General features: G+C 31.8%; 4 protein-coding genes across 4 annotated transcripts; 3 read left to right on the forward strand and 1 right to left on the reverse strand.

Annotated features, from left to right (window-relative positions):
- The first annotated feature begins 8,612 nt into the window (after window positions 1-8,612).
- Window positions 8,613-12,517, forward strand: LOC111881442 (uncharacterized). The gene is made up of 10 exons (XM_023877836.3): window positions 8,613-9,205; window positions 9,554-9,691; window positions 9,942-10,130; window positions 10,270-10,407; window positions 10,493-10,614; window positions 10,707-10,839; window positions 10,922-11,051; window positions 11,129-11,208; window positions 11,328-11,462; window positions 12,053-12,517. The coding sequence occupies exons 1-10, from the start codon at window positions 8,744-8,746 to the stop codon at window positions 12,290-12,292; spliced, it is 1,767 nt and encodes a 588-aa protein (XP_023733604.1). The 5' UTR covers window positions 8,613-8,743; the 3' UTR covers window positions 12,293-12,517.
- A 119-nt stretch (window positions 12,518-12,636) lies between these two features.
- Window positions 12,637-14,262, reverse strand: LOC111881443 (NAD(P)H-quinone oxidoreductase subunit L, chloroplastic). Its single transcript, XM_023877837.2, has 5 exons — window positions 14,098-14,262; window positions 13,921-14,013; window positions 13,731-13,841; window positions 13,551-13,645; window positions 12,637-12,842 (listed from the first exon to the last, which is right to left on the reverse strand). The coding sequence occupies exons 1-5, from the start codon at window positions 14,239-14,241 to the stop codon at window positions 12,692-12,694; spliced, it is 594 nt and encodes a 197-aa protein (XP_023733605.1). The 5' UTR covers window positions 14,242-14,262; the 3' UTR covers window positions 12,637-12,691.
- A 2,329-nt stretch (window positions 14,263-16,591) lies between these two features.
- On the forward strand, window positions 16,592-21,051 carry LOC111881452 (uncharacterized). The gene is made up of 9 exons (XM_023877846.3): window positions 16,592-17,022; window positions 17,213-17,557; window positions 17,651-17,866; window positions 17,965-18,605; window positions 19,115-19,211; window positions 19,307-19,360; window positions 19,452-19,513; window positions 19,596-19,804; window positions 20,303-21,051. The coding sequence occupies exons 1-9, from the start codon at window positions 16,756-16,758 to the stop codon at window positions 20,962-20,964; spliced, it is 2,553 nt and encodes an 850-aa protein (XP_023733614.2). The 5' UTR covers window positions 16,592-16,755; the 3' UTR covers window positions 20,965-21,051.
- A 553-nt stretch (window positions 21,052-21,604) lies between these two features.
- On the forward strand, window positions 21,605-22,507 carry LOC111881447 (probable NAD(P)H dehydrogenase subunit CRR3, chloroplastic). The gene is made up of 3 exons (XM_023877841.3): window positions 21,605-21,864; window positions 21,989-22,128; window positions 22,212-22,507. The coding sequence occupies exons 1-3, from the start codon at window positions 21,644-21,646 to the stop codon at window positions 22,334-22,336; spliced, it is 486 nt and encodes a 161-aa protein (XP_023733609.1). The 5' UTR covers window positions 21,605-21,643; the 3' UTR covers window positions 22,337-22,507.
- The last annotated feature ends 1,493 nt before the right edge of the window (window positions 22,508-24,000 follow it).

A 24,000-nucleotide genomic window follows, 5' to 3' on the forward strand; every position in this document is an offset into this window, starting at 1 on the left:
TTAGACTTCTTTTTCTTCAACACCTAATTAAAAACTAATTTTTCTTAATGGCATAAGTTGGAAGGAAAAGTATTAAAATACAAAGAAAAAAAAGCACAAGCTACTGCTAAAAGGAATCAATACCTTATATGCATAAATGGAGTAAAAGAGTGTATAAAAACCAAAGTGAAATAAATACATCACTGAATAACAACCTTTAAAGATGATTATGATGGACCAAAGTGACTATTTTCTTTTGATTTTGTAACAAATTTGTTGCTCATTTTGGTTGTAATTCGGGTGTAAGAGGCTTTAAAATACAAATATTTTGTCACTTGTTTGAATCGTGTTGTGTGAAGGTGATGGCAATGGAAAAAACAGGGGAGTTTCCTGGAAGAAAAGCAAGCTTCTTGAAAACTCGAGCTAAATTAAGAAATACAATTCAATCACAAAATCATTGATTAAACAACCTATGTCCATCTACTGTAACCTCAATATTTTCATCAAATTCAACAAAAACATACTTGGTAGTGAAAAGAGTGGTCGATGTTGAGAAATGATTTCATTATTTATGCATTATTAGATGCAAACAAATCGTTAAATCATTTTATAAAACCATAAGTCTCAATATGAATAAAAAATAAACACTTGCATCTATATCTAGAATAATCAGTTATAGAGAAGTTTTTAGAGTTTTTGGAAAGTTAAAGACTTTAAATGACTAAATATAATTTATAATGAATTATAAAAAATTCAAATCTTAAATTTCACTTTCTTTCACCCGAATTATGATTATATATTGAACCACTCATAAATTTACCTTTTCTCTTATCTTACAAGTCTATCAGCTTTTCATTTCTTTGTAATGCATATTCAATGAAATGGAATTAGAAATTATCATGTCCTAATAAGAAAAAATGAAAGTACAATGTTACAATTAGATGAATTTTTCAAAGTCTAATGTCTTATGAAGATATAAGAAGTAAAAAAAAAGACTTGTTGTAAAGAAATGAAAGTGAGGACTATACGAAACAGATGGTTAATTGTAAGGATAGGTATATACTTTAATTTGGTTTGATTATAACATCCTAATTTTATTCCTTCCTATAATATAATCATTGCTTATATCTTGCTTATGAGCATCAAATATAAGCAAGATAAGATTGTACTTTGCATCAAACCAATATGTTACATAGGTATACATTTTTAGGATTGAAAAACCATTCAACATAATCAACCTCTACATCAGGAGACTCATTTAAATGGACTCTAATTCCAAGAAACCTAATATATGATTTACAACACCATATTTCACAAATGCATTTTCTTGATATATAATCATAAATAATTCAATAAATTTGAAATTTAAACTGTAAACCCCGTTATTTCAAAAGACCTACATCTTGATAATAACCCGATTGAAACTTCCAATAAATCACACTTATGCACCCTGGTACTCTGCTAGTACCAGAATCGAATCCTTGCTTCAGAAATAAAGAAAAAGAAATAACTATGTGTGTTGGTACTAGAGAGAGAAGGAAACAAAGGAAATACATGAAGCTGATGTAATGAGGCATTTTGTCAAACATTTGGCATGCATTGATGAAAATTATAATAATAACAAGATGTAGTTCGATCTTATACATCAATAAAAAATCAAAACCAAATAGATATGGAAGACTTGATACCGATCCAATGATTTATCACTAACCATGAACTATTACTTACTACATAATTGCTGATGAAATAAAGGAAAAAATCGTAACTATTGTATAAAAGCCAACCTTGACAATTGTGGATTGAACATTGATCGAAGGAGAATTGTGGCATAGGAATCAACTGAAAGAAACAAAAACCTTCGATTGAAGAAAGACCAATTGCATACATGCTCTATATAGGACACGATTTAAGATTTAAATTTCAAAAAGATATGGTTCATGATGGAAATGATTTTCTTCAATTTTAATAATAGAATTATGATTTGAAGAGAGTCCTTAATTATCTTCACGATTTTAATGTCTTGAGAGTTTAAAAAAGAAGATGGGCATTTTTGGAATTTCACTTTGAAAGTTAGGGCATGAGGACATGACACATGGAAAAAAATAGTCTTTTATTAGAGAGAGATTGTGATTTTAAATACTTAAATTTGGTGTGTAACATTCATCATCCAGGTAATTTACATATTTGACCCCTTAGTATGAAAATTGTTTGCAAAGTTGGTCCTTTGGCACTTAAATGAGAAACACGAAGTTGTATGCGTACGTTGGGTGTACCCAAGCGTATGTTTGGCGTATGTGGTCGATGTTCAAACCCTAATTTTTAGGGTTTGAGCCATATTTAAGCATCATTAACTCTTAATACCTTCTCCATTATCTACCTCCATCGCCTACTTCGTCCCTTACATACCCTAATCTCCATTTGAGGTGTTTTGAGCTCATTTTGGTGTTTGGTGTCCACTTTTGAAGGAAGGAAGCCATTAGAAAGCAAGGAAAGAACTTTAAGCTTTGTATATCTAAGTCTTACACTCCTTGAGCAACCTCCAGAAGGTATAAAGTTCTGAACTTGTTGGTATTATGCAAAACATTTAAATCTTATGTGTGCATGTAACCCTAAAAAATTGATCTATGTTTTCTCTAATTGAACATATAACTTGAACAACAAAATAAACACCCTAGAACACTAGTATATAATCAAAATACACAATTAGGGTTATAAGAATCATACCTTAATTGTCATATAGTAATAACAATGTAAATCTTTGTGTTGTTGAAGCCTTGAGAGAAAGCGTCACAAATGTTACGCCTCTAATGGTTCACACCCAACACTAGCAATGAAAGATGATTGAGAAGGAGGAGAGAGGATGAAAATTTCAGCCTAACCCTTTAAGGAATCAGTTGGTCGAAAATGATAGGGTTATGTCATATTTATAGTGCAGTTAGGAAACCCTAGATAAACCCTAATCCAAGATAATCTTAAACCGGACAGTTATCCACTTTCTTGTTTATCTACCAAAGACTATTCTAGAACCCTTAGGCCATAAGAAAACTGTCCAAGCCTATGGAGGGTTCTAGATTGCCTTTTGCTCAACTATTAAACAATTACAATTCAGTCCTTGCACTTTTAAATATTACTTATTTCTAATTAATATATTATTCTCATAATATATTAATAAATCATTTATTTCAATTTATTAATCAAATAATAAATCAACCTTTCTCTCTAATATCATTATGTCTAGTTGCTAGTCTTGAGGGTAACCCAAAATGACTATGCTATTATCAATTTAAATATATATCAATTATAGTTATAAGATTAGACACCTAATCCAACACCATGATCACTAACGTTATTGGTGTGACGTCTTATATGTTGAGAAATGAGGCCATTCACAAATAGAGTGTGGGTTGAGGCTGTTGCTTCCTTTGTTGGTTTCCGACATACTTTTCAACCGTAATATGACTTACTAATAGTCGCTTGTCCCACAAATGACCCCAATTAATGAAGCAATGGGGTCATAAGGGGTAGTGCGGGTTCAAGTAATGCTAATCTTAACATATAAAACCTAAAATCATCAGAAAAAAAACCCTACTGTCAATCTTATTCCAAGTTAAGTATGAAATCACACTCTCATGCTCAAATTACATGAGTGAAGTTGGATAAAAGAATATAGAAGCAAAGGGCGAGTGTGAGCAACTTACTAAGATCTTGTTAGTAAGTGATATTCATATCATTGTTTCTTAATATAGTGGTTCTTTTGTTATTTCGCTTTTTAATATGTCATTCTTTGTTGGTGACACTGTACTTGATTTTTTTGGAATGACTAATACACGCACCCACTATCCTATACACCTTTTGTCTCCAACGAAACTTGAATCCCCAAATAAAGGTGAATCCTCAAATAAAGGTTGATGTGCACCTTTCCGCTAACTCCTAACATCGCTAAGCTATAAGCCCTTTTGTTTGCATTCCTCTTCGACATAGTCTACACTTCACCAAATAATGTACCTGCTTTGATGCATATGAATATCCGTATACATTAAATCTTGAAAGCCATGCTCTAAAAAGGTTATTTTCTTGTAGATTTATTGTGTTTCTTGCCACTCTTACATTTCTAAACATAATAACATATATTATTTTTGGGGTTTTATTTATTGTCAGTCATATCTCTTCATGTGACTTCCTTCTTTCTTATGAGTAGGTGTTTCATCACAGGTTAACTTACTATCTTTTACTTTACTGTTACAAGAAAATAAGTAAGAAATTACATTTAAAAACATTAACCCGTGCATTTATGACTTTTGTTGCTATACCATTTAACTCATTTTATCCTAATGGTACATTTGGTGTTGGCTTAAAGCCATAGGTTTTGCTAGTAGAAAAAACCATAAATGGTGCCTTTTAGCTTAAAAAGTTGAAATCTTTTGATTAATTCAATAAAAAAATAAACCAACAACAATCAACAAAATCAATGATTCAATGAACCAATGAAAAAACAAAGCATTGCCAAGATGAAAATTGGGTATCGGTTAGAAAAATATAACGTCGTACTATGAAATTTATAAAAATATAAAATTTAACGTATATCAACAAACTTTAAGTTTTTTGCTTATTATAACAATGCACTTTCTGTTTCTTATGTCTTATCAATGCAATTTCACTTTTTTTCTAGCATTTTGTTATTTTATAGCAACATATTTTCGAAAGTCCACAAATTAGCCAGGTTGTTATTGACTGTCTGTTTCAAAATCTCAAAAAGAGCAATATACGAATAGGTTTTTTTTACCGCATGTATGAAACAATTTTACAAAGTACCATGTTGCATCATGCGAGTTGCAAAACCTAGTTGTAGAACATTAACGAGTAACAAAACATAAAGTTAGCATTTCAACATATACTACCGAATTTATCATAAATTGATATTTTTAAAATAATTAATGTCACAAAAGTCAAAATGCAAAAGATGATAGGTTTCCAACATGTTTTGTTTTCATAAAATATCTCCTTCTTTTTGCTATGTTAGCTAAATTATTTTATGTTTTTTTATTGAAAACATGAGAACAAAGTACATCCCTCTGTAAGGTATTTTTTTTGTTTCTCAATATAAGTTTTAGAGTAAATTACACGAATGGTCCCTATGGTTTGGGATAATTTGCGCGTTTGGTCCTTAACTTATTTTTTTAACTCGTAAGGTCCCTACTGTTTATTTTTGTTACGCGCTTGATCCCTGTCTTACCTAAAAAGACTATTTTTTCCTTGATTGATTTATTTATTTAAATAAACACACCCCAAACTCCACCCCTCTCATCTTATTTTACCTACCTCAACATTTTTCTCTATTTAAATAATAATATTTTTAGGTAAAACAGGGATCAAGTGTGTAACAAAAACAAACAGTAGGGACTAAGTGTGTAACAAAAACAAACAATAGGGACCTTTCGAGTTAAAAAATAAATTAGGGACCAAACGCACAAATTACCCCAAACCATAGGAACCATTCGTGTAATTTACTCTAAGTTTTAAGCACTTTAATTATTGTTTCTAGACCCACTTCTTTTTACAAAAATATATAACAATGTGTCGAGCCATTTTGCTAGATGCTTGATGGAATTCAATTAGTCAAGAAGGCCAAGAAGTTGAAATAAAATTATATGTTTTGTGAAAGAAACCAAATTAATGATACAAAATTTAACAACCAAAAAAATCACAACAATTGGACAACTCCAAAATTGTAGGGATTAAACATATTTAAAAGAATTACAGGATATCTAGATGGAACAAAACCGAAACTTAATTGTTATTTAATAAATTTGTTTCATATATGTTGTCACTTGACAAATGAATAAGCATGTTATACTTTACGTGATTACACAAAAATAAAACAAAATCTCCATCTCCATATCTACACTAATAAATAAATATATTTTTTGTCACATGTCACATTTTTATTGATTTGGTCACGTGTTATTTTGTGGTCATTTTCAATTAATTTTTTTCCACATGACATTTTTTGGTTTTTTTCATTTTATTAATATTCACATAATATTTAAATGTTAATAATTGCAATAAATGCATATTAATTTCATTAATTTACTTCATTCTAATTTCTAAATTAAAGCATCATTAGTTTCCTTTGTTTATTTATCTAAATTATTTGTTTAAAGTTAAAAGAAAAACAAACAATTTAATTTTAATAATTCAATATTTTTCTATCTTTTTATAAATTATAGCTTCTCAAATATTTAGAATTTCATATTTTATTTTAAAATGAACTCATGTAGTACATGAGTCTTACACCTAGTATTCTAATAAAATAATATGTTTATTCTTTTTCTCCATGTGTCACCATATTAAACCTCTTAATTAATGTCATGCCACTTGTCAACTTATTAATTCTTCATTTCAAATTTCAAAATTTAAATTTCTCACTTTAAGTACATTAAATTAATAACATAACATTAGAATAAAAATTAAAAATAAAGTAAATACAAATTATAAGGTGATATAATTTCACGTATTTATTTAAATCAATGATTATAATTTATATAACTAAAAAAATTTCTATTAATTAATCATTTATTTAAAATATTTATAAACTAGTAAGCTATATATCATCGGCCCATGTATTAGCAAAAAAGTTGCTAGATAAGTTAAACAAGTCTCTTTGTTTTAGATAAAAGTCGTTTGCTAACCTTTTTAATTTTCATCAAATTGTCAGATTCAAGCTTCATTGTTTACTACTGATGACCAACGTTATTGGTGTGACGCCTTATATGTTGAGAGATAAGGTTATTCACAAATAGAGTGTGGGTTGAGGTTGTTGCTTCCTTTGTTGGTTTCCGACAAACTTTTCAACTATAATGTGACTTACTGATAGTCGTTTGTCCCACAAATGACCCTAATTAATGAAATAGTGGGGTTATAAGGGGGTAATGCAGGTTCAAGTAATGCTAATCTTAACATATAAAACCTAGAATTACCAGAAAAACCCTACTATCAATCTTAATCCAAGTTAAGTATGAAATTACGCTCTCATGCTCAAATTACATGAGTGAAGTTGGATATAAGAATATAGAAGGAAAGGTGAGTGTGAGCAACTTACAAAGATCCTTGTTAGTAAGTGATATACATATCATTTGTCTAAGAAAATAGGGTTTATGTAGGAGATATGGATACCTCTTGGATCGTGTGAACACTTTCCAAATTGATATTTCTTCCCTATCCTTAGGTTGCAAGAAATTCAACCTAGGATAATCCAAGAGGACACTTACGAATCTAGGCACAAAAAACATAAGTCAAATTGCTAGAAAGATTTTGTGATCGTTTGAAGAAGAAGAGAGCTAATGATTTTCGTGTATATTTTCTTAAACAGAAGAGCCGTTTTATATAATAAACAAGATTAGGGTTTCTCTTTGGGTTGTCATCATGGGTTGCTTTGGAAGCAAGTCATGGTAATCCGAATTTAATGAGGATTTAGGGTTTCCAAAACTAACGGATTTCATTAGTTTCACCATAAAAATGTGAATTTCCCACTATAATCACCATAACAAGTGGGACCACAGCTAGGGGCACTGCCCCTAGACCTCACCAAAGGGGTGATGCCCATTTGGAAACCCCGGACCCAGGGGCAATGCCCCTGGACCCCTGACTTATCGTCAAATCGGCTTTTAATTCGATTTTATATATATGTGCACTTCGCACAAACCCGTATATATATATATATATATATATATATATATATATATATATATATATATATATATATATTATAATACAATTTATGAAGTTTCTTAGCTCAAATGTTAGTTTCAATTACATAAATGACATTGTGACACTAAAATCATCAACATCATTACCACAACAAAACAATGTTTAGTCTTATAACCCGATTCACAATACACATACGAGGTATATTTGTAAGTTGTAACAGGTTGACCGTCGTGCTCTACCCACTTACAGGTTGATCGGATTTGATGGTTATCGTGATATTTTTGTAAAGATCATTTTGTAATTTGATGTATTTATGTTATAAAATTTTCAAATCTCACAATGTGTGAAACCTACATTATTTTATGTTGGCGACATATATCATAATAAGCCGATAACGTGTTCGATTGATAAGTTGATGTTAATACCATAATTTTGGAAGACAATCGCCTTTATGAAACATAACATATTTGGATCATTTTGTGTTGTAATATCTACGTAATTAGACATGTATCTTAACTCCTTAGTTGGTGTAATTATATATCATGTTTTGTTAGGTCGGTATGTGTCTAAATGTTGAACATGTTAGAAACTCTTTGGTACTAATTCATTTTTTAAGCATAGACCATATCAATTTTTTATAAAATTATTATCTTTTAAGATCAAAAGTGTTACAATAAATTTGATACATATTTTTTCAAAATATACATATACGATTTATAAAAATGATAATGTGAACAAAAATATACATATATGACTTCTAAAATGACAATTTTTGTTCACATGATGACTTTTAGAACTCATATCCCCAATAACGTGCTGTAGAGATGTAATTACTAAATTACCCTCATAGTACAAATTGTGATTCACAAAGTACAATTATTTCTAGCAAGAGGGCATATAAAAGTGTAGAACACATTTAGGCATTGTCAACTCTCCATTTGCTAGTAAAAAGTCTCCAATTCGACCACGAAACTGAACCCTTCGCATCTCCATTGTTTTTCCCGTCAAAATTCTCGATCTCCCCTCCATCAAATCTCTCTTCAATCCAAGTCAGAAAATGGAGTTCGAATCCAACAACAACATTGCTGAAGAAAGCAACAACAATCACGGATGGCAGAAGGTTACTTACCCTAAGAAGCAGAGGAAGAATCCGGCGAAGCAGCAACAACAGCAGTCGACGAAGGTGTTTTCTAACGGATCTTCCATCCCCGCCGTTGATAATGTATTCACGTCAATTGAGAAGAAATCGGAGGAGCGTAGGAAGCTTATTGAAGCTGAGAGGTTAGCGAATTTGGCGATGTATGATCCCGCTCCTCCGACCAGATCGTCGAAGAAGAATAACTACTCTGATTATGACGATAGCGATGAAGAGGCTGTTGAAAATGGTGCGGCTGGGAATGGTGTTACCGAGGAGAAGAAGACGAAGCCAAAGAAGGTGAAGAAACCTAAGGTTACAGTTCCAGAAGCGGCGGCGAAGATCGATGCCGCCGATTTGGCTAGTTTTTTGTCCGATGTGACGGTGAGTGAGTTATTTAGGTTTAGTTTCGTAATTCAATTGATTTGAAATGATTTTTTTTATATAATTTGCTGAAAGTTCTTGAATTTTCCGAAAATCATTGGATAATTAATAGAGGTAGCTTTGGTTTTGGTAATCTATTCTAACCGATTTGATAATTTGTTCTAATTTTGAAATGTAGCTGTTCATTATATGTAGTTGTTTGTGTTTCTTCATGACACGATTGCATGTATAATTGAACGAAAAAAGAAGAGATTTTTCAGCTCCAGTTTATGGATTCTATTTAGATCGATACTTGATCTGAACTTTTGGGAATAAATACTAAACACGTGAATTTCTTTATGCATATAGGCTTCATTTGAGACGCAACAGGATATACAGTTGATGAGGTTTGCTGATTACTTTGGAAGAGCATTTGCTAGCGTTAGTGCTTCACAGTTTCCATGGGTAAAGTTATTGAGAGAATCTGCTGTTGCAAAGGTTGCAGATGTAAGTTCTTTTGAAACTCGTCATGTGGTCAACACTCAACTGGAATAAACTTTATACTGTATGATTTTGATGCCCATTAGGCTATTACTTTATCTAAAAAGTTTGAACCTTTTTATGATCAGATGTTTTTTTTTTGTATTAAAGCTCACAAACCTAATAGCTCTAATACAATTTCTATTATTCATGGTTCTTGATTGTAGTTAAACTTTTTTACTTCTCCTCCTCTCATACTATTCCTTTCTTTTTGCAGAATCCAGTGTCACATATCCCTGAAGCTGTTTACAAAACATCAGTTGACTGGATCAATAACCGATCTTTGGAAGCTCTTGGATCTTTTGTCCTCTGGTCTTTAGACAGCATTCTTGCTGACTTTGCAAGCCAACAAGGCAATGCAAAGGGATCCAAGAAAGTTGCCCAAAAACCATCCTCAAAATCTCAGGTAAAAGATAACAGATCTCCCAACATTTTCTTCAAGATCATTCATTTTTCATACATCAAATGATCTTGGAAATACATAAGTTTGTCTAATTATTAGCATACGATTTCTAAAAACGGTTAAAATAATAAATTATTTGCAGGTTGGGATTTTTGTAGCATTAGCAATGGTATTGAGAAGGAAACCTGATGCTTTAATTACCGCATTGCCCTCTCTAAGGGAAACCTCAAAGTATCAAGGACAAGACAAGCTTCCAATTATTGTGTGGATGGTAGCACAGGTTAGTCTATACTCAATGATGAGAATGAGTAGGAGGGTATTTCTGTCTTTTTTTTTTTCACAAACTTTGGTTCCTATATATGTAGGCATCACATGGAGATGTGGCTGTTGGTTTGTACTCTTGGTCCCATTTAATATTACCAATAGTTGGGGGCAAATCAGGCTCAAATCCTCAAACAAGGGATCTAATTTTGCAATTAGTGGAAAGGTTTAAACTTTTCTCTTTGTTGCTTCATTTCTAAAAAAAAAAGTAATATTTTTTCTTTATTTATAAATCAAATTATAATTTATTTTTTTTAGAATTCTCTCTGCCCCAAAAGCGCGTACTATTTTAGTAAATGCTGCTGTTCGAAAGGGAGAGCGGTTGATGCCACCATTTGCACTTGAGCTGCTACTCAGAGTCACCTTCCCTTCATCTTCAGCTCGTGTTAAGGTCAGATTTGTCTTTTTAAAAAAAAAGAAAAAAGAAAATACGATTATATATTTATATTATTTTAAATTATTTAATTGTGTAGGCAACTGAAAGGTTTGAAGCAGTGTATCCTACACTCAAGGAGGTGGCACTTGCAGGTTCACCTGGAAGCAAAGCCATGAAACAAGTCTCTCAACAAATCATGACAGTTTCTTTAAAAGCTGCTGGAGAAGGTAATATTTATGTTACAAGGGTATTTTTGTCATTTCCAGACAAAACACTAAATTTTCTTAATGTTGCTTTTTGGCAGGAATCTCAGAGTTATCTAATGAAGCTTCTGGTATTTTCATCTGGTGTTTAACTCAAAATCCTGATTCTTATAAACTATGGGTGAGTTTTACTTGTATAAACTGTTTTTATTATTTAGTTCACACACACACACAAAAAAAAAGTTTATAAATTTAATGTTTTGATACCGATTTTTATAGAAAGTTTATATTTTTTTGCAGGAGAAGGTTTATGAGGATAATTTAGAAGCAAGTGTTGTGATTCTGAAAAAGATTGCTGAGAAGTGGAAAGACCTTTCTGTAAAACAATCTTCTCTTGACACTCTAACTGAAACCCTCAGAAGCTTCAAGAACATGGTATTACTATTACTATTACATCTACTCCTATTTCTCATTTATTACAACTTTAGTCCCTCCATTGAATCAGTATTTCAACTTTGGTCCCTCAAGAGTCAAGCCACTCGCATGATATTTTTTTTCACCCTGAATTCATTTTCAGACCAGGCCCCAGCCAAAGAGTCGCATAAGTTTGTCAAAATGACCATTTTACCCTTGAATTTCCAACTTTACATAAATACGCCTATGACATGTCAGAATGATTCCTTTGCTCTAGAGTTTTGATGGATAAATTATTATTGATGGGGCATGTCTCCACAATGACCATTTTACCCTTGAATTTTGATTGGAAAAGTATTATTATTATGAAGAGTATGTTGGTGCCTATCTGGTCTCTGTTTAACTCGTTTCTACACAATAACCATTTTACCCTAAATGTAAAATGTTCAAAATGACCATTTTACCCTTTAACCTAAAACAGTCGATATAACAATTTTAGTAATTTACCTTAAATTTTGATTTGATAAATATTATCATTAGCATATATCGGTGTTTATCTGATCTGTTTAACTTGTATCTACACAATGACCATTTTACCCTTGTGTATACAGAATGAGAAAGCCTTGACAGATGGCGAAATATCTGAAGGCCAACAAGGACTCTACAAAGAAGCAGACAAATACTGTAGAGTCATACTGGGAAGACTCTCACGTGGCTGGGGATGTGTCAAAGGTATGGCCCTAATTGTCATTGCCATTGGTGTTGCGGTCGCTTTTACCCCTCCAACCGCCCTCGAATCTTTGGATTTGACCAAAATACCCTCCATGCTCAACATCCACTACTCTACTTAACAACACACACCCCCCGGAATCCCTAACGTTCGGTTAAAAAAAAAGACGAAAATACCCTTGGTTTAGAAAAAAAAAGAGAGAACGAGTTGCTTTTTATTTAAGTTTTCCCTTTTCTTAGAAATAGATGAAGATCAAACATGTTTTTAATCATTTTTTTTTCTTTTTCGGTTGAGGTGGATGTTGACTTTTAACTTTAAGGTTTATTAAAGTTGTTCGGCTTTGATATCTTGAATGATGGGTGGGGTATTTACGTCTTTTGCACATTCAGACCAAATTCAATGCATAGTAATTACAATATGAGTTGGTTGTGTGCATTATATACTTAAAAACATTAAAAAAAAAAGTGGAGTAAAATGTGTGTTATTATTATTATGATACATAACAAATGAAAGGCACAATTTAGACTTCATAATCATCAATGGTAGCCCAAGGGAATTTTTTATAGTTATTACGGATTTTAGAAGGATCTTTGGGAACAGACCAAGGGTACTTCATGTCCGGATCTCTTGGGAATTTCCTAAAGTTCAAAAATGGGGCCCACAGCAACACCCTGTATCATTTCAACCATTTTGTTACATAACTTTTTTCACCATTTAAAAGAAAAGTAAGTGTCATAAATTACCAAATGGGTAACAAACTATTTATTTTTTTCACAAATATTAAAAAAAAAAAAAGTAATATCAAAATGCAAGTAGTGAAAACGAGACGTTCACAAAACTTTCTAGTTTAAAATCAAGGGTTTAGGTCATTTTTGGTCACTTAACTTTTGGTTTTGTACTTATTTGATCACTTAACTATTTCTAAGTTTTAAAAGGTCATCAAACTTTTGACTTTGTGCTCATTTAGTCACTTAACTTTTAGATTTATGCTCATTTGATTACCTAACTTTTAAAATCTTGCTCATTTAGTCACCAAACTTTTAAATTTTTTAAAAGTTTGGTGATTAAATGAACACAATTTTAAAAGTTAGGTGACTAAATGTGACCAAACCAAAAGTTAACTGACTAAATGAGCACAAAGGCAAAAGTTTGATGACCTTTTAAAACTTAAAAAGAGTTAAGTGACCAATGAGCACAAAACCAAAAGTCAAGTGACCAAAAATCACCTAAACCCTAAAATCAATTGTGTTTTGCAAAAAAACAGATAGTTTGATACCCATTTGTGATATTAACATGTTTTTTTCTTGATTATTTAATTTTATAAAAAAATACAAAAACGCATTAAAACACAATAAAAAAAAAGGAGAATGAGAACTAACCCCGGGAAGAACAGGAAGACAAACATAAATTGCACGTACATCTCCAAAAGATTTCTCTTGAACCATCTTGTCCTCAACCAATTCATGATAAATGGCTACAAATAAATTCCAACCACTCAAACCACTTATCCACAAAAATGATTAAAAAAAGAAAATAAAAATCGTTCTTTTTTCACTTACTGGTGCCACTAGAAAATAGAAGAATGCAGATATGGCTGATTGTATCAACACCCACACAATATCCTCTTCATAGTTTACTCCGGTTATCGCAAAAGCCGGTTCACTCACAATCTGTTGTTCTCACATCAATCAATCAAATCAACAATAGTCAAACATGTTGACTTTACAGTGAACGATAATGAAAACTTACAGTTGTTAAAAGTGCTCCAACTTGGATTGCTAAATGGGATTTGTTCAAAGTGAATCCATCTTCACTTTTTTTCTGATTCACAATTGTGAGTTTCTGTAACGAGTTGGAAGATAGAGTTAGTTAGCAGAGTTAGAGTATAATTAGGGTAAGTGTATAGGTTAAGATAGTTGAACTTACATACGACTTCTTGTGTGGAGTGAAGATACGAGGTTGTTTTTTATTTAATTGAGTGGAAAGAGGCTGGAATTTGCATTGAGGAAGAGAAGGCAAAGCCTTTGGGATATTGAAGCTCAAGGATGAGCTCATTTTGTTTATGACCATGTGTTTGTGTTTGTATCAATATATATATATATATATATATATATATATATATATATATATATATATATATATATATATATATATATATATATATATATATATATATATATATATATATATATATATATATATATATATATATATATATATATACTCTGTTGTTATCCTTATTATTTGGACGTATCTCTTTTTATTATAGAGTGTTTTATGCTGTGTAGTTCGGGGCCTCACTTGTTTAAGGGTGTTGAAAGTTGAAACATTTTTATAACAATTTAAGAGGAAAAAAAAACAAATACTATCATTTTTGAAGTTACTTTAAAAAAGTAGACAAAATTAAAGAAAATTCCCCGAATATACGAAATAACACCATCTAAGATTTTTTTTCCTTCTAATTTTCTACTAAAGTTTTTACCGGATTTAAAAAAAAATAAATAAATAGAATCTTCGTTTTAGCGACATAAATATTTTCTTTTTGTAAAAATGATTTTTGAAGATCCCTAAATAAAACTTGGAAAAAACATAGTATTTTTTTATAAGAAATCATAAAAAATAAAAAAAAACTATAAACAATTTTATTGCATCACAATTTTTTTCTACTCTAAATAGCATTTCGTAACACCTTTTTTTTCTAGTTTTTTCGTTTCTTTTTCAATACATTTTTTAGGCATTCCAACATGGGTGCTCATTGATTTTGAAGTCCTGTTCGAAAAATAAAATTGAGCTCTTAAACATAATTTCTTTTTATATATAAACAAAATTCATTAATACTACGATAAGTCAATAATTGTTAGAAAAACAATAATATAGAATCTAATCTTTATATAGTTACATGAATCGCAATGCTCTCACAATATTTTTAGAAGCAAAATTGTTCACCAACTCTTTATAATAAATATTTTCCAGTATATTCTTCTTAATAGCTATAATTTCCAAGTCATTAAGTTTTTCTTATGACATTGTGAACCGTATGTAAAACATTAATAACTTCAATGTTGAGAATCATGTTTCTACAGACGCATTGGTTACTAGAATAATCACCAAGACTCTATATGCATGAATTATATTAGGAAAACAACTAATTTTTTCACATATTTTAAAACATCGAAGGGGTTAGTAGTTTCACTCGGTAATAACTCATTAACTATATTTAACTTCATATAAAGTTTATTGACATCAATATCTGATCGTTCAGCATACTTAAGTGTGACTTCAAGAAGGCTACAACTCAACTTAAGATCTTTGTCATCAAATTCCTTTAATTTTTTTGAATGCAAAACCAAAATTCTTTTCATACTTGTTGTATTGTTTAAATCTTGATTTAAAATAAGTCATCGCTTGAAAATGAAACGATTAGACACACAATCCACAACAAAAGTTGATCAATTGTGAAATTGAGACACAATAGGTAAGCGTCAGATTTCTCAAAAAACCAGTTTTGATTTTTGAAATTGAAACAATCAATTAATTAAATAATATGAAATTAAAGGCCAAAAGCGATTATGAAATTAACCGGTCTTATTGGATTTTGAAACTTACAATTTTGATTTATAAATCACATGGTGCACTGATTTTGAAACAACCAGTTAGTCAATAATCAAACACACACAAACCCTCGATGCTTTAGCAGGTTAAAGTGGGGTGACGTCATAGGTGTCTTCCGAGTTTGATTGGCGAGAATCATAGCATGAACTGACTTTGGTCTGGTCTATGACATTGATTATTAGGCTACTATAATGAGTTGTATGTAAATATTGGGCCCCCTCTATGGCATGAGTCCTATACAGTCGCCCGCCTCGCCCTCCATAAAAAAACCTCATGTTCTCATTTCATTTCATATTGGAAATGCGAAATCTTCCTTAATAAATAAAGAACTTTTTGCTACATGACATCATTTCCTTTAATTTGACAAATGTTAATTTGTGGTAATTTTGAATTATTTTTTTTCCACATGTCATTTTATGGATTTTTTTGTTTCATTAAATTTCATATAATATTTTAGTGTAATAATTACAATAAATATAGTAATAAACAGATATCAATTTCATTAACGAGCTTACTTTTTATTTTTAATTTAAAATTAAAGTTTATTAGTTTCTTTTGTTTATTTATTTAAATTATTTGTTTAAATTTAAAATATAAAAAACATTTCCATTTGTATAATTCATAATTTCTTTTTTATTTTCTTATAATTTAAAATTCTCAATTATTTAGGTTTTCATTTTAATATTTTTTTTAAATTAACCCATATAATTCATGGATTTCACAACTAAATAATAAATTATGTTAATTTAGAAAAGCTTTAAACATATTTTGGGGCTATTATTTTCTTCTTTTTTTCGTAGTCTTGAGTTGAATAAGAATTTCCAAAGGGCGTACTCGATAATCAATATGCATTATCTCGAAGCTTCAATTCACAAGTAGGCCTGTACCATTTAAACCCACAAAACACCTTGAAATCCTAAAACCCTTTGATAATCTTGTCTGGAGTTTGAACCTCACTGCTTTCTCATCAAGATGATGTCCTTAACAACTCATCCCCATTTCAAATTTGGTTTCTCCGTATCTCAAATTCAATCCCATGTCGAAACATCCTCTTCGATGATCTTTAAAACCTCAAGAACCAGAAGAAAACTTCAAAATTTACACACTTCATCTTCGTTCAATTCATCAAACCTGAAACTACACTCTCTACGTCCAGTCATCACTAGGGTCAGCAGCAGTAGTGACAGCGGTGGCACATTTCACGACGACACCCCACAAAAAGTTTCCGATGATATTTCTGTAAGTTGTCTAATTTGCTTCGAAGTTCATATCAATCCGCGTTTTATCTTGTTCTATGTCAATTGTCTAGAATGAATGAATGATTGTCTGATGAACTGGTGATACAGTTTGAAATTAGCTTACTTTCCTTTCTTCGTGAAACATTGCACACAACGTGTTTGTGAAAATGCCACTGTTGTTACATCGACAGGGTTATAAGGCGAGCAGCTCAACTAACTCCGGCGATGGGTATGTGGGGTTGTTTATTCGGATGCTAGGGTTAGATAACGATCTTTCAGATAGAGAGCAAGCTGTTGATGCATTATGGAAATACTCTTTGGGTGGAAAACAGTGTGTTGATACAATCATGAAATCCAGTGGTTCTGTTTTCCTCACTGTAAATCTTTTAAACTCAGAGTCTGATGTCGCATGTGAAGCAGCTGCAGGACTTTTGAGAATGATATCATCAATTAACATCTATAGAGATTTTGTAGCAGAAAGTGGAGCTATACAAGAAATTACTAGTCTTTTGAGAAGACCTTCATTGACTTCTGAGGTATGATATCATTTTAATCTCTTTAAAATTATGTTATTGAAGTATAATATGAATTTAATCCCCAAAAAACCTTTAAAAACTTGAAATTGGCAGATAAAGGAGCAAAGTTTATGTGTGTTAGCAAACCTCTCAGTTGATGAAAAACTTAGACTCCAAATTGCAAACTCTGATCTTCTTCCTTTACTTATTAAATTCTTGGATGATGAAGACATGAAAGTTATAGAAGCATCTGGTGGTGTTTTGGCTAATTTAGCATTAAGTGTTGCTAATCACAAAGTTATGGTCGAGACAGGTGTCATTCCCCCATTGGTGAGACTATTTTTATACTAATACATTAGTTATATATATATATAGGAAGAAATGAAAGTTTTAGTTTTTTTGAATTTATTTTCCCAATCAAAATACAGGCCAAATTTCTAAGAACAGACATTGAAGCATCCAAGATCATTAGAAAAGAAGCACAAAGTGCATTATTGGAGATAGGAAAAGACGACTATTACAAAATCCTTTTAATAGAAGAAGGTCTTGTTCTAGTTCCTTTAGTTGGTCCAGGGGCATATAAGTCATTTCGTCCATCTTTACATTCTTGGCCTTCTCTACCCGATGGAAGTGAGCTAAATGTGAAACAAACTCCAAAAACTCCATCAAGATTCGGTGCATCAGAATTGCTTTTAGGGTTACATGTTGAAGAAGATGAACAAAATTCAAAATTAGAAGAAGCAAAAAAGAATGCAATAGTTGGGAGAACACAACAACAGTTTCTTGCACGAATTGGAGCTATAGAAACAGAAACAGAAAATGGAAATAGTAAATTTACGATTTTGCCCTGGGTTGATGGTGTGGCGCGGATGGTTTTGATTCTTGAATTGGAAGACGAATCGGCTATTGTGAAAGCTGCTGATGCGATTGCTGACGTGGCGATTAGTGAGCATATGAGGAGCTCTTTTATGGAAGCGGGAGCTGTGAAGAATTTAATTCGGATTATTGATCATGAAAGTGAATCTGTTAGATCAAGTGTTGTTCGTGCTTTAGAGAGGCTTTCAATCAGGTGAAATCTTCTATTTCTTCATTTCTTGCTGTTTGATTTGAAATATATTTACTTTTTCTTTCCATAATTTCTAATTATAACTAATTAGGTAATTCATTAAGAATCTTTTTTATATTATTTATATGTAATTTATTAAAACTATGTTATATAAAAGTATTGTAAAACATTTATATGTAATTTGTATACACATTTATACAAAGGTATTATAGAAGAAATAAGTTAAAATACGATACTACAATAATATAATATTCAAAGTTCATAGATTCACATATTTATGTAAGTAACAAATTAACTCTCCAAAATAAGAACTAAATTAGGTTTAGATAAAAAAAACATTGGAAAGTTTTAGTATAATTATGTACATAATTATAAGTCACATAAAGTTAAGGGAAGAAAATGTTTAAAAAGGTGGTCACTTTTTTAAACCATTTTGGTAATTTTTTTGTGATTATGCTTTATATAAATACACATTAAAAGGTCATATTGATATTTATCTTTATCTAATGTAGCAACGATGTTTGCAAGAGAATTGAAGCGGAGGGCGTTTTGGAACATTTGATAGCATTATTAAAAAAATCAGATGCCAATGGAGATTTAACTTACATGGTATATAAAAACTATTATATTTTATGTGTATATTCATTGGCATGATCAATGATGATGATTCTTGTACACATGATGTGGCTTTGAGATTAATGCAGATCTTGAATATTCTTGCTCGGATTTTAGATCCTAGCAAACAAATGAAATCAAAGGTTAGCATTTTTTTATTTAATAAAAAAAAATAAATCTAAAATGTACTTTTTTCACTCATAAATAAAAGTATGTTGCTATTTCTACAAACAGTTTTATGATGCACCTGTTAATGGATCTAAGAAAGGATGGAATGAAGCAAAACTGTCAACCAGGTTTGTTATGTTTTTCTTTTGCATGTTAGGGTTTTTTTTTTTTTTTTTTTTTAATATTTTTTTTTTGTATTGAATATGACAGCTGGCAAACGATCCAAGTGGAGGATCTTTCAGATTCCACATTCCTTTCACGATTAATTGAAATCTTGAAGAGTTCTTCGTTTGTTTTGCAAACAAAAGCAGCTTCTATTCTTGAATTCTTGACAACATTCGAGAGTTGTAGGGACAAAATCGTCTTATTTGATATCGAATCTGCTTTGAATTCCATTTTCCAACATAAGTTCTTTAATGGTATGGAATATTGGATGCATACACATAAATGAGTAACAAGCTTTTAATTACAAAATTATCTTTTTTATTTAAAAAAAAAGTTCCATGAAGAGGTAAGAAACTGGAATGATTAGTTCACAAAATACCATTAAAAGCGATAAAAATATGGGTATTTTGTGAACAAACAATTCCAGTTTCTTACGTTCACATTTTTAGTGTTTTGTGCAAAAAAATTGTTTGTTGCTCATTTATGACTTATAATCCTTAGCTTGATGTGTCAAATCCAAGTAAAGACTATTCTGCCCTCATATTTTATCGTAAACCCTGAAAATATTCATCATCTCCTACGTCTTCAATCTTGAATCAAACCAAAACCCTGAAAATCAAACGAAAAAAATGACGAAGATGAATGATGGGGGCAAAATTGTCATTTTACTTTTGACATAGCACACAAACAAAAACCGTAATGCAATATTCAAACGACTATTATTTATTTGTTTATTTATAATAAATTTTCAGAAACGGAATCCGAAATTGAATTTGAAGAACCCGAACTACAAACCCTAGAAACGGAAGAAGCCGGGGTGGCGGTATCCACCGCATCACGCCTACTCACCCGCCTTCTCGATTCCCAACATTTCAAAAAAACCGCAAACATTTCCAAATTCACAAAATCCCTCCGCAAAATCCTCACCTCCAAAATCCCTCTTCAAAACAAAGATTGGGTAGCCGCATGCCTCATCAAACTCTCTTCACAAACTCCAATTCCAATTCCAAATCCAATCAACACCGACATCATTATCCATGAAACCATCCCAAGACTCATTCAACAAATCAAGGATTCTGATTCCAATTCCAATTCCGATTCCGATTCTGATTCCGCTCGAATCCAAGAAGATGCGGTTTTGGAGTTGAATAGGATTGTTTCGGAAGGGGTTGTGGAGTATAATCGAGCGGTTGCTAATAAAGGTGGGATTTTTGCGTTGGTGAAGGCGGTGGAAGAGGGGAATGATAGGGTGGTGGAAGGTGGTTTGGCGGTGCTTTATAGTTTGGGTATGGAGGCGGAGAACCACCCCGCCATGGTGGCGGCTGGGGTGGTTCCGGTGTTGAGGAGGATTGTGATTTGTGAGAGGGTGGAGTGGGTCAAAGCTCTTCATTTGCTTAGAATGTTGCCTACTTGAAATGTGGATTTTTTTTTTTTTTTTTCTTTTTATGTGTTTTTGTATGTAAAACTAAATTTTGAAATAATATATAGATTAGCTTAAATACTTCTTGGAGTTCTTTGAGATGATTGGTGTTTGGTTTTTGATGTTGTTGAAAAATGAATGGAATGGTTGATTCCATTGCCTTGTTTGTTTTGTCAAATGGAATGGAATATGATCATTTTCTTTTATTAATTTCGTCCTTTTTTTTTTCGTTTCCATCATGAAATATGATGAAAGATTGTAATATGATCCATTTTCATTTATATGATCTTTTTAAATATAAAAAATATTATTAATTATATCGTTTTAGGAGTTGATAAACTTCATAATGAAATACAATAATAAATTTGGTGACTTTTCTTATTTCATTACCATTTGTTATTGTAATTCAATTATTATATTTGGTTATTCTGGTTGAATAAATGAGTTGTTAGTGCATATTTGTTTGATAGCTAGAAAAAACGAAAATGAAATAAAATTAAATGACGATGACAAAAATTACCCTCTTATGAAAAACCAAGTAGAATGCAAGGACTAATTGGTTATTAATTTAAAGAATTGGACTTGCTTGTACTTTTCTAAAGATGATGGAATTAACGATAACTAAATTCCGTTATGCGTGTTCATCTGGTCGTTGGAGAGCAAAAGAGGAGAGATGATAGGCTTAACTTCCATCGCCATTAACAGACCACTCATTCTCTCCTCTCTATCAGATAAAACCAATCCAGATACTAAACCCAAAGTTCGCCGGATCAACTCCGCGACACCACTACCACCGCCGTCAATCCCAGCAGGAAAACAAGAGAAGAAACCCTCAGTTGCAGAAATAGAACGAGCTATTGGAGCAGGAATTTTCAGAGATCGTGACATCAACAGGTATGTTTCTTCATCTGATTAAGTTAAATTCAATACTTAATTTTGTTTATTCGATGTGAATTATGAACTTTTTAGGTTTCCGATTTTGAAATTTGTGTTTCATGTTGTGAAATCGCACCACCAGTGAATCCGAGCAAGAGAAAACGTTTTTTGATTCAATTTTGTCGAATTCGATTGGGAGAACGGAAGGGGATGTGGAGAAGAAGCTTCGAGAGACTGGTGAATGGATAATTGATAAAACCGAAGGCCCATCTCGCTCTACTGGTAAATCGATCATCATTTTATCTGCGATGTCTAAACTTCGATGTTGTGGATCTTCCTGATTCAAGTTGTTTTACGCATTTCAGGGAAGAATATTCTGAAGGTGGTGTTCTTATGGATTCTTCCATTGTGGATCATATCATTTCTTGTGGCTTCCGGTGTTGTAAAGCTCCCAATCATCTCCCCATTTCTTGATGATCTGCTCATGTGAAGTGAAACTCTCCAATTTATCAGGTTTCTTTTCTCCAGAATCTCTTCGATCTTGTAGCATAAGCATTTGATACTACTCTGATGCTTTTGCACTTCAATAGAACAGAAAGGAAATTGTAGAACACATCTAAAGGAACTCTTTAATTTAATTGAAGTGAGAGTTCCGAAAGAAGCTAGAGAATTACTTTTTATCTTTTTAAGTTAATAAAAGTTCAACGATAGAAGCCAATAACCTGATAAAGTAACACACAAATCTTGACTTGTAAATGTATATTAATTCCTTTTGCTTTGCTTATGGTTGACAAAGTAGTTCTTAATTGATTAAAAATTAAAATTGAGTGTTTGATTCCAAGAAGTAAATGACTTTGCCACTTTGGAAACGAGTTGAATTCAATAACTTGTATATGATATTCGTTTAAAAGCTTGATATATTTCTTTGCACATGGCAATAGCTTAAATATTTTATTAAATATTGCAATCTATATTATATCCACACACACATTAGGGGTAAATTGGTCTTTTTATCATGCTATGCTAGAGGCAATTCAATATTTTTATATCATGTCAAAAAATTCGTAAAAAACTAATTTTGTAAAAACTTTTCATATAAAAAAACAATGTAAAAAATTATTTTTATAAAAAAACAAGTTTAAAAAATATAAAAAACAAAAGTTTTAAAAAAATGTAAAAGAAATTTGAACTAAAATAAAAAAATTTGGCCTTAAAAAAAATGAGAGACCAAATTCTGAATAGATATTAAAAAACCTGACCAAATATTTTAGACAAAATTGCAAAAATAGTCCATGTGGTTGGTAAAATTCTATAGTTTTGGTCCAAAAATGTTTGATGGTACGTCAGTGGTCTAATTTCGGATCTTTTTAATGATTTTGGTCCCTCTACACCTAAAAAGACGAATATGTCCATATAATTTATATTTTTCATTTTTATAAATTTCTTAAATGCATAAACTAATTTAATTTGTTGTTTTTAACTTAAAACAAAAAATAACCCAACATCCCTCTTAACTTTATAGGAGGAGAGAAACCCCTTCATCACCAATCCCACCCTCCATAATCCCACCCTCCATCACTGGTGATTGGAACCTACACTTCTCACCGGAAAACATAAACCATTCATCTCCCTCACATGACTGCTCTAATCAACTCTACAACATGACGAACAACCACTAGAAACCAGTTTCATCGGCAAACAGGTCTATAAAAATTGACGTCTACCTACCTCATCTTTCTCTTTCTCCGATGAATTGGCTCGTCGATCTGGGAACGAAGGGGATGGCAATGCATGTGACAACGAAGAAGGCAGACAGAGGTGACAACTGAGAAGGAAGATAGAGGAAGACAATGTCGGCGGTGACAAAAGGTAGGTGGCAGCAACGTTGGACCGTCAATCTAGGACAAGAGCAGAAGAAGGTTCGTCCGACGATGGCAGGCGACGCAGGTTGCAACGAAGGGGAAATTTTGCGACGTTGTTTGTACCTCCACCGAAACCACCAAATCATTGCCATCATCGACCTCCTTATGCCCCGATCTGAAACTATTACTGGGCCTTTTTCGTGGTCGGAGCTAGGGTAGCAGAGTCGTTGTATGTGTATTTTTACTATGGGTCTTGCATTGGAAGCCGCCACCGGAGCTAGGGTAACAAAGT

Source organism: Lactuca sativa, chromosome 8 (assembly GCF_002870075.4).
Source record: "Lactuca sativa cultivar Salinas chromosome 8, Lsat_Salinas_v11, whole genome shotgun sequence".
Taxonomy (NCBI): Eukaryota; Viridiplantae; Streptophyta; class Magnoliopsida; order Asterales; family Asteraceae; genus Lactuca; species Lactuca sativa.

Excerpts from the sequence above, each read along its gene's own strand:
- LOC111881442 (XM_023877836.3), top strand. The coding sequence starts at position 8,744 with ATGGAGTTCGAATCCAACAACAACATTGCTGAAGAAAGCAACAACAAT. Across the intron at positions 10,615-10,706 it reads ATTTTGCAATTAGTGGAAAG|AATTCTCTCTGCCCCAAAAG; the intron begins GTTTAAACTTTT and ends TATTTTTTTTAG. Across the intron at positions 11,209-11,327 it reads CTGATTCTTATAAACTATGG|GAGAAGGTTTATGAGGATAA; the intron begins GTGAGTTTTACT and ends ATTTTTTTGCAG.
- LOC111881443 (XM_023877837.2), bottom strand. The coding sequence starts at position 14,241 with ATGGTCATAAACAAAATGAGCTCATCCTTGAGCTTCAATATCCCAAAG. Across the intron at positions 13,842-13,920 it reads TTGGAGCACTTTTAACAACT|ATTGTGAGTGAACCGGCTTT; the intron begins GTAAGTTTTCAT and ends TGAGAACAACAG. Across the intron at positions 12,843-13,550 it reads GTCTTCCTGTTCTTCCCGGG|GGTGTTGCTGTGGGCCCCAT; the intron begins GTTAGTTCTCAT and ends GAAATGATACAG.
- LOC111881452 (XM_023877846.3), top strand. The coding sequence starts at position 16,756 with ATGATGTCCTTAACAACTCATCCCCATTTCAAATTTGGTTTCTCCGTA. Across the intron at positions 17,558-17,650 it reads GACCTTCATTGACTTCTGAG|ATAAAGGAGCAAAGTTTATG; the intron begins GTATGATATCAT and ends TGAAATTGGCAG. Across the intron at positions 19,805-20,302 it reads CCAACATAAGTTCTTTAATG|AAACGGAATCCGAAATTGAA; the intron begins GTATGGAATATT and ends ATAAATTTTCAG.
- LOC111881447 (XM_023877841.3), top strand. The coding sequence starts at position 21,644 with ATGATAGGCTTAACTTCCATCGCCATTAACAGACCACTCATTCTCTCC. Across the intron at positions 21,865-21,988 it reads AGAGATCGTGACATCAACAG|TGAATCCGAGCAAGAGAAAA; the intron begins GTATGTTTCTTC and ends TCGCACCACCAG. Across the intron at positions 22,129-22,211 it reads AGGCCCATCTCGCTCTACTG|GGAAGAATATTCTGAAGGTG; the intron begins GTAAATCGATCA and ends TACGCATTTCAG.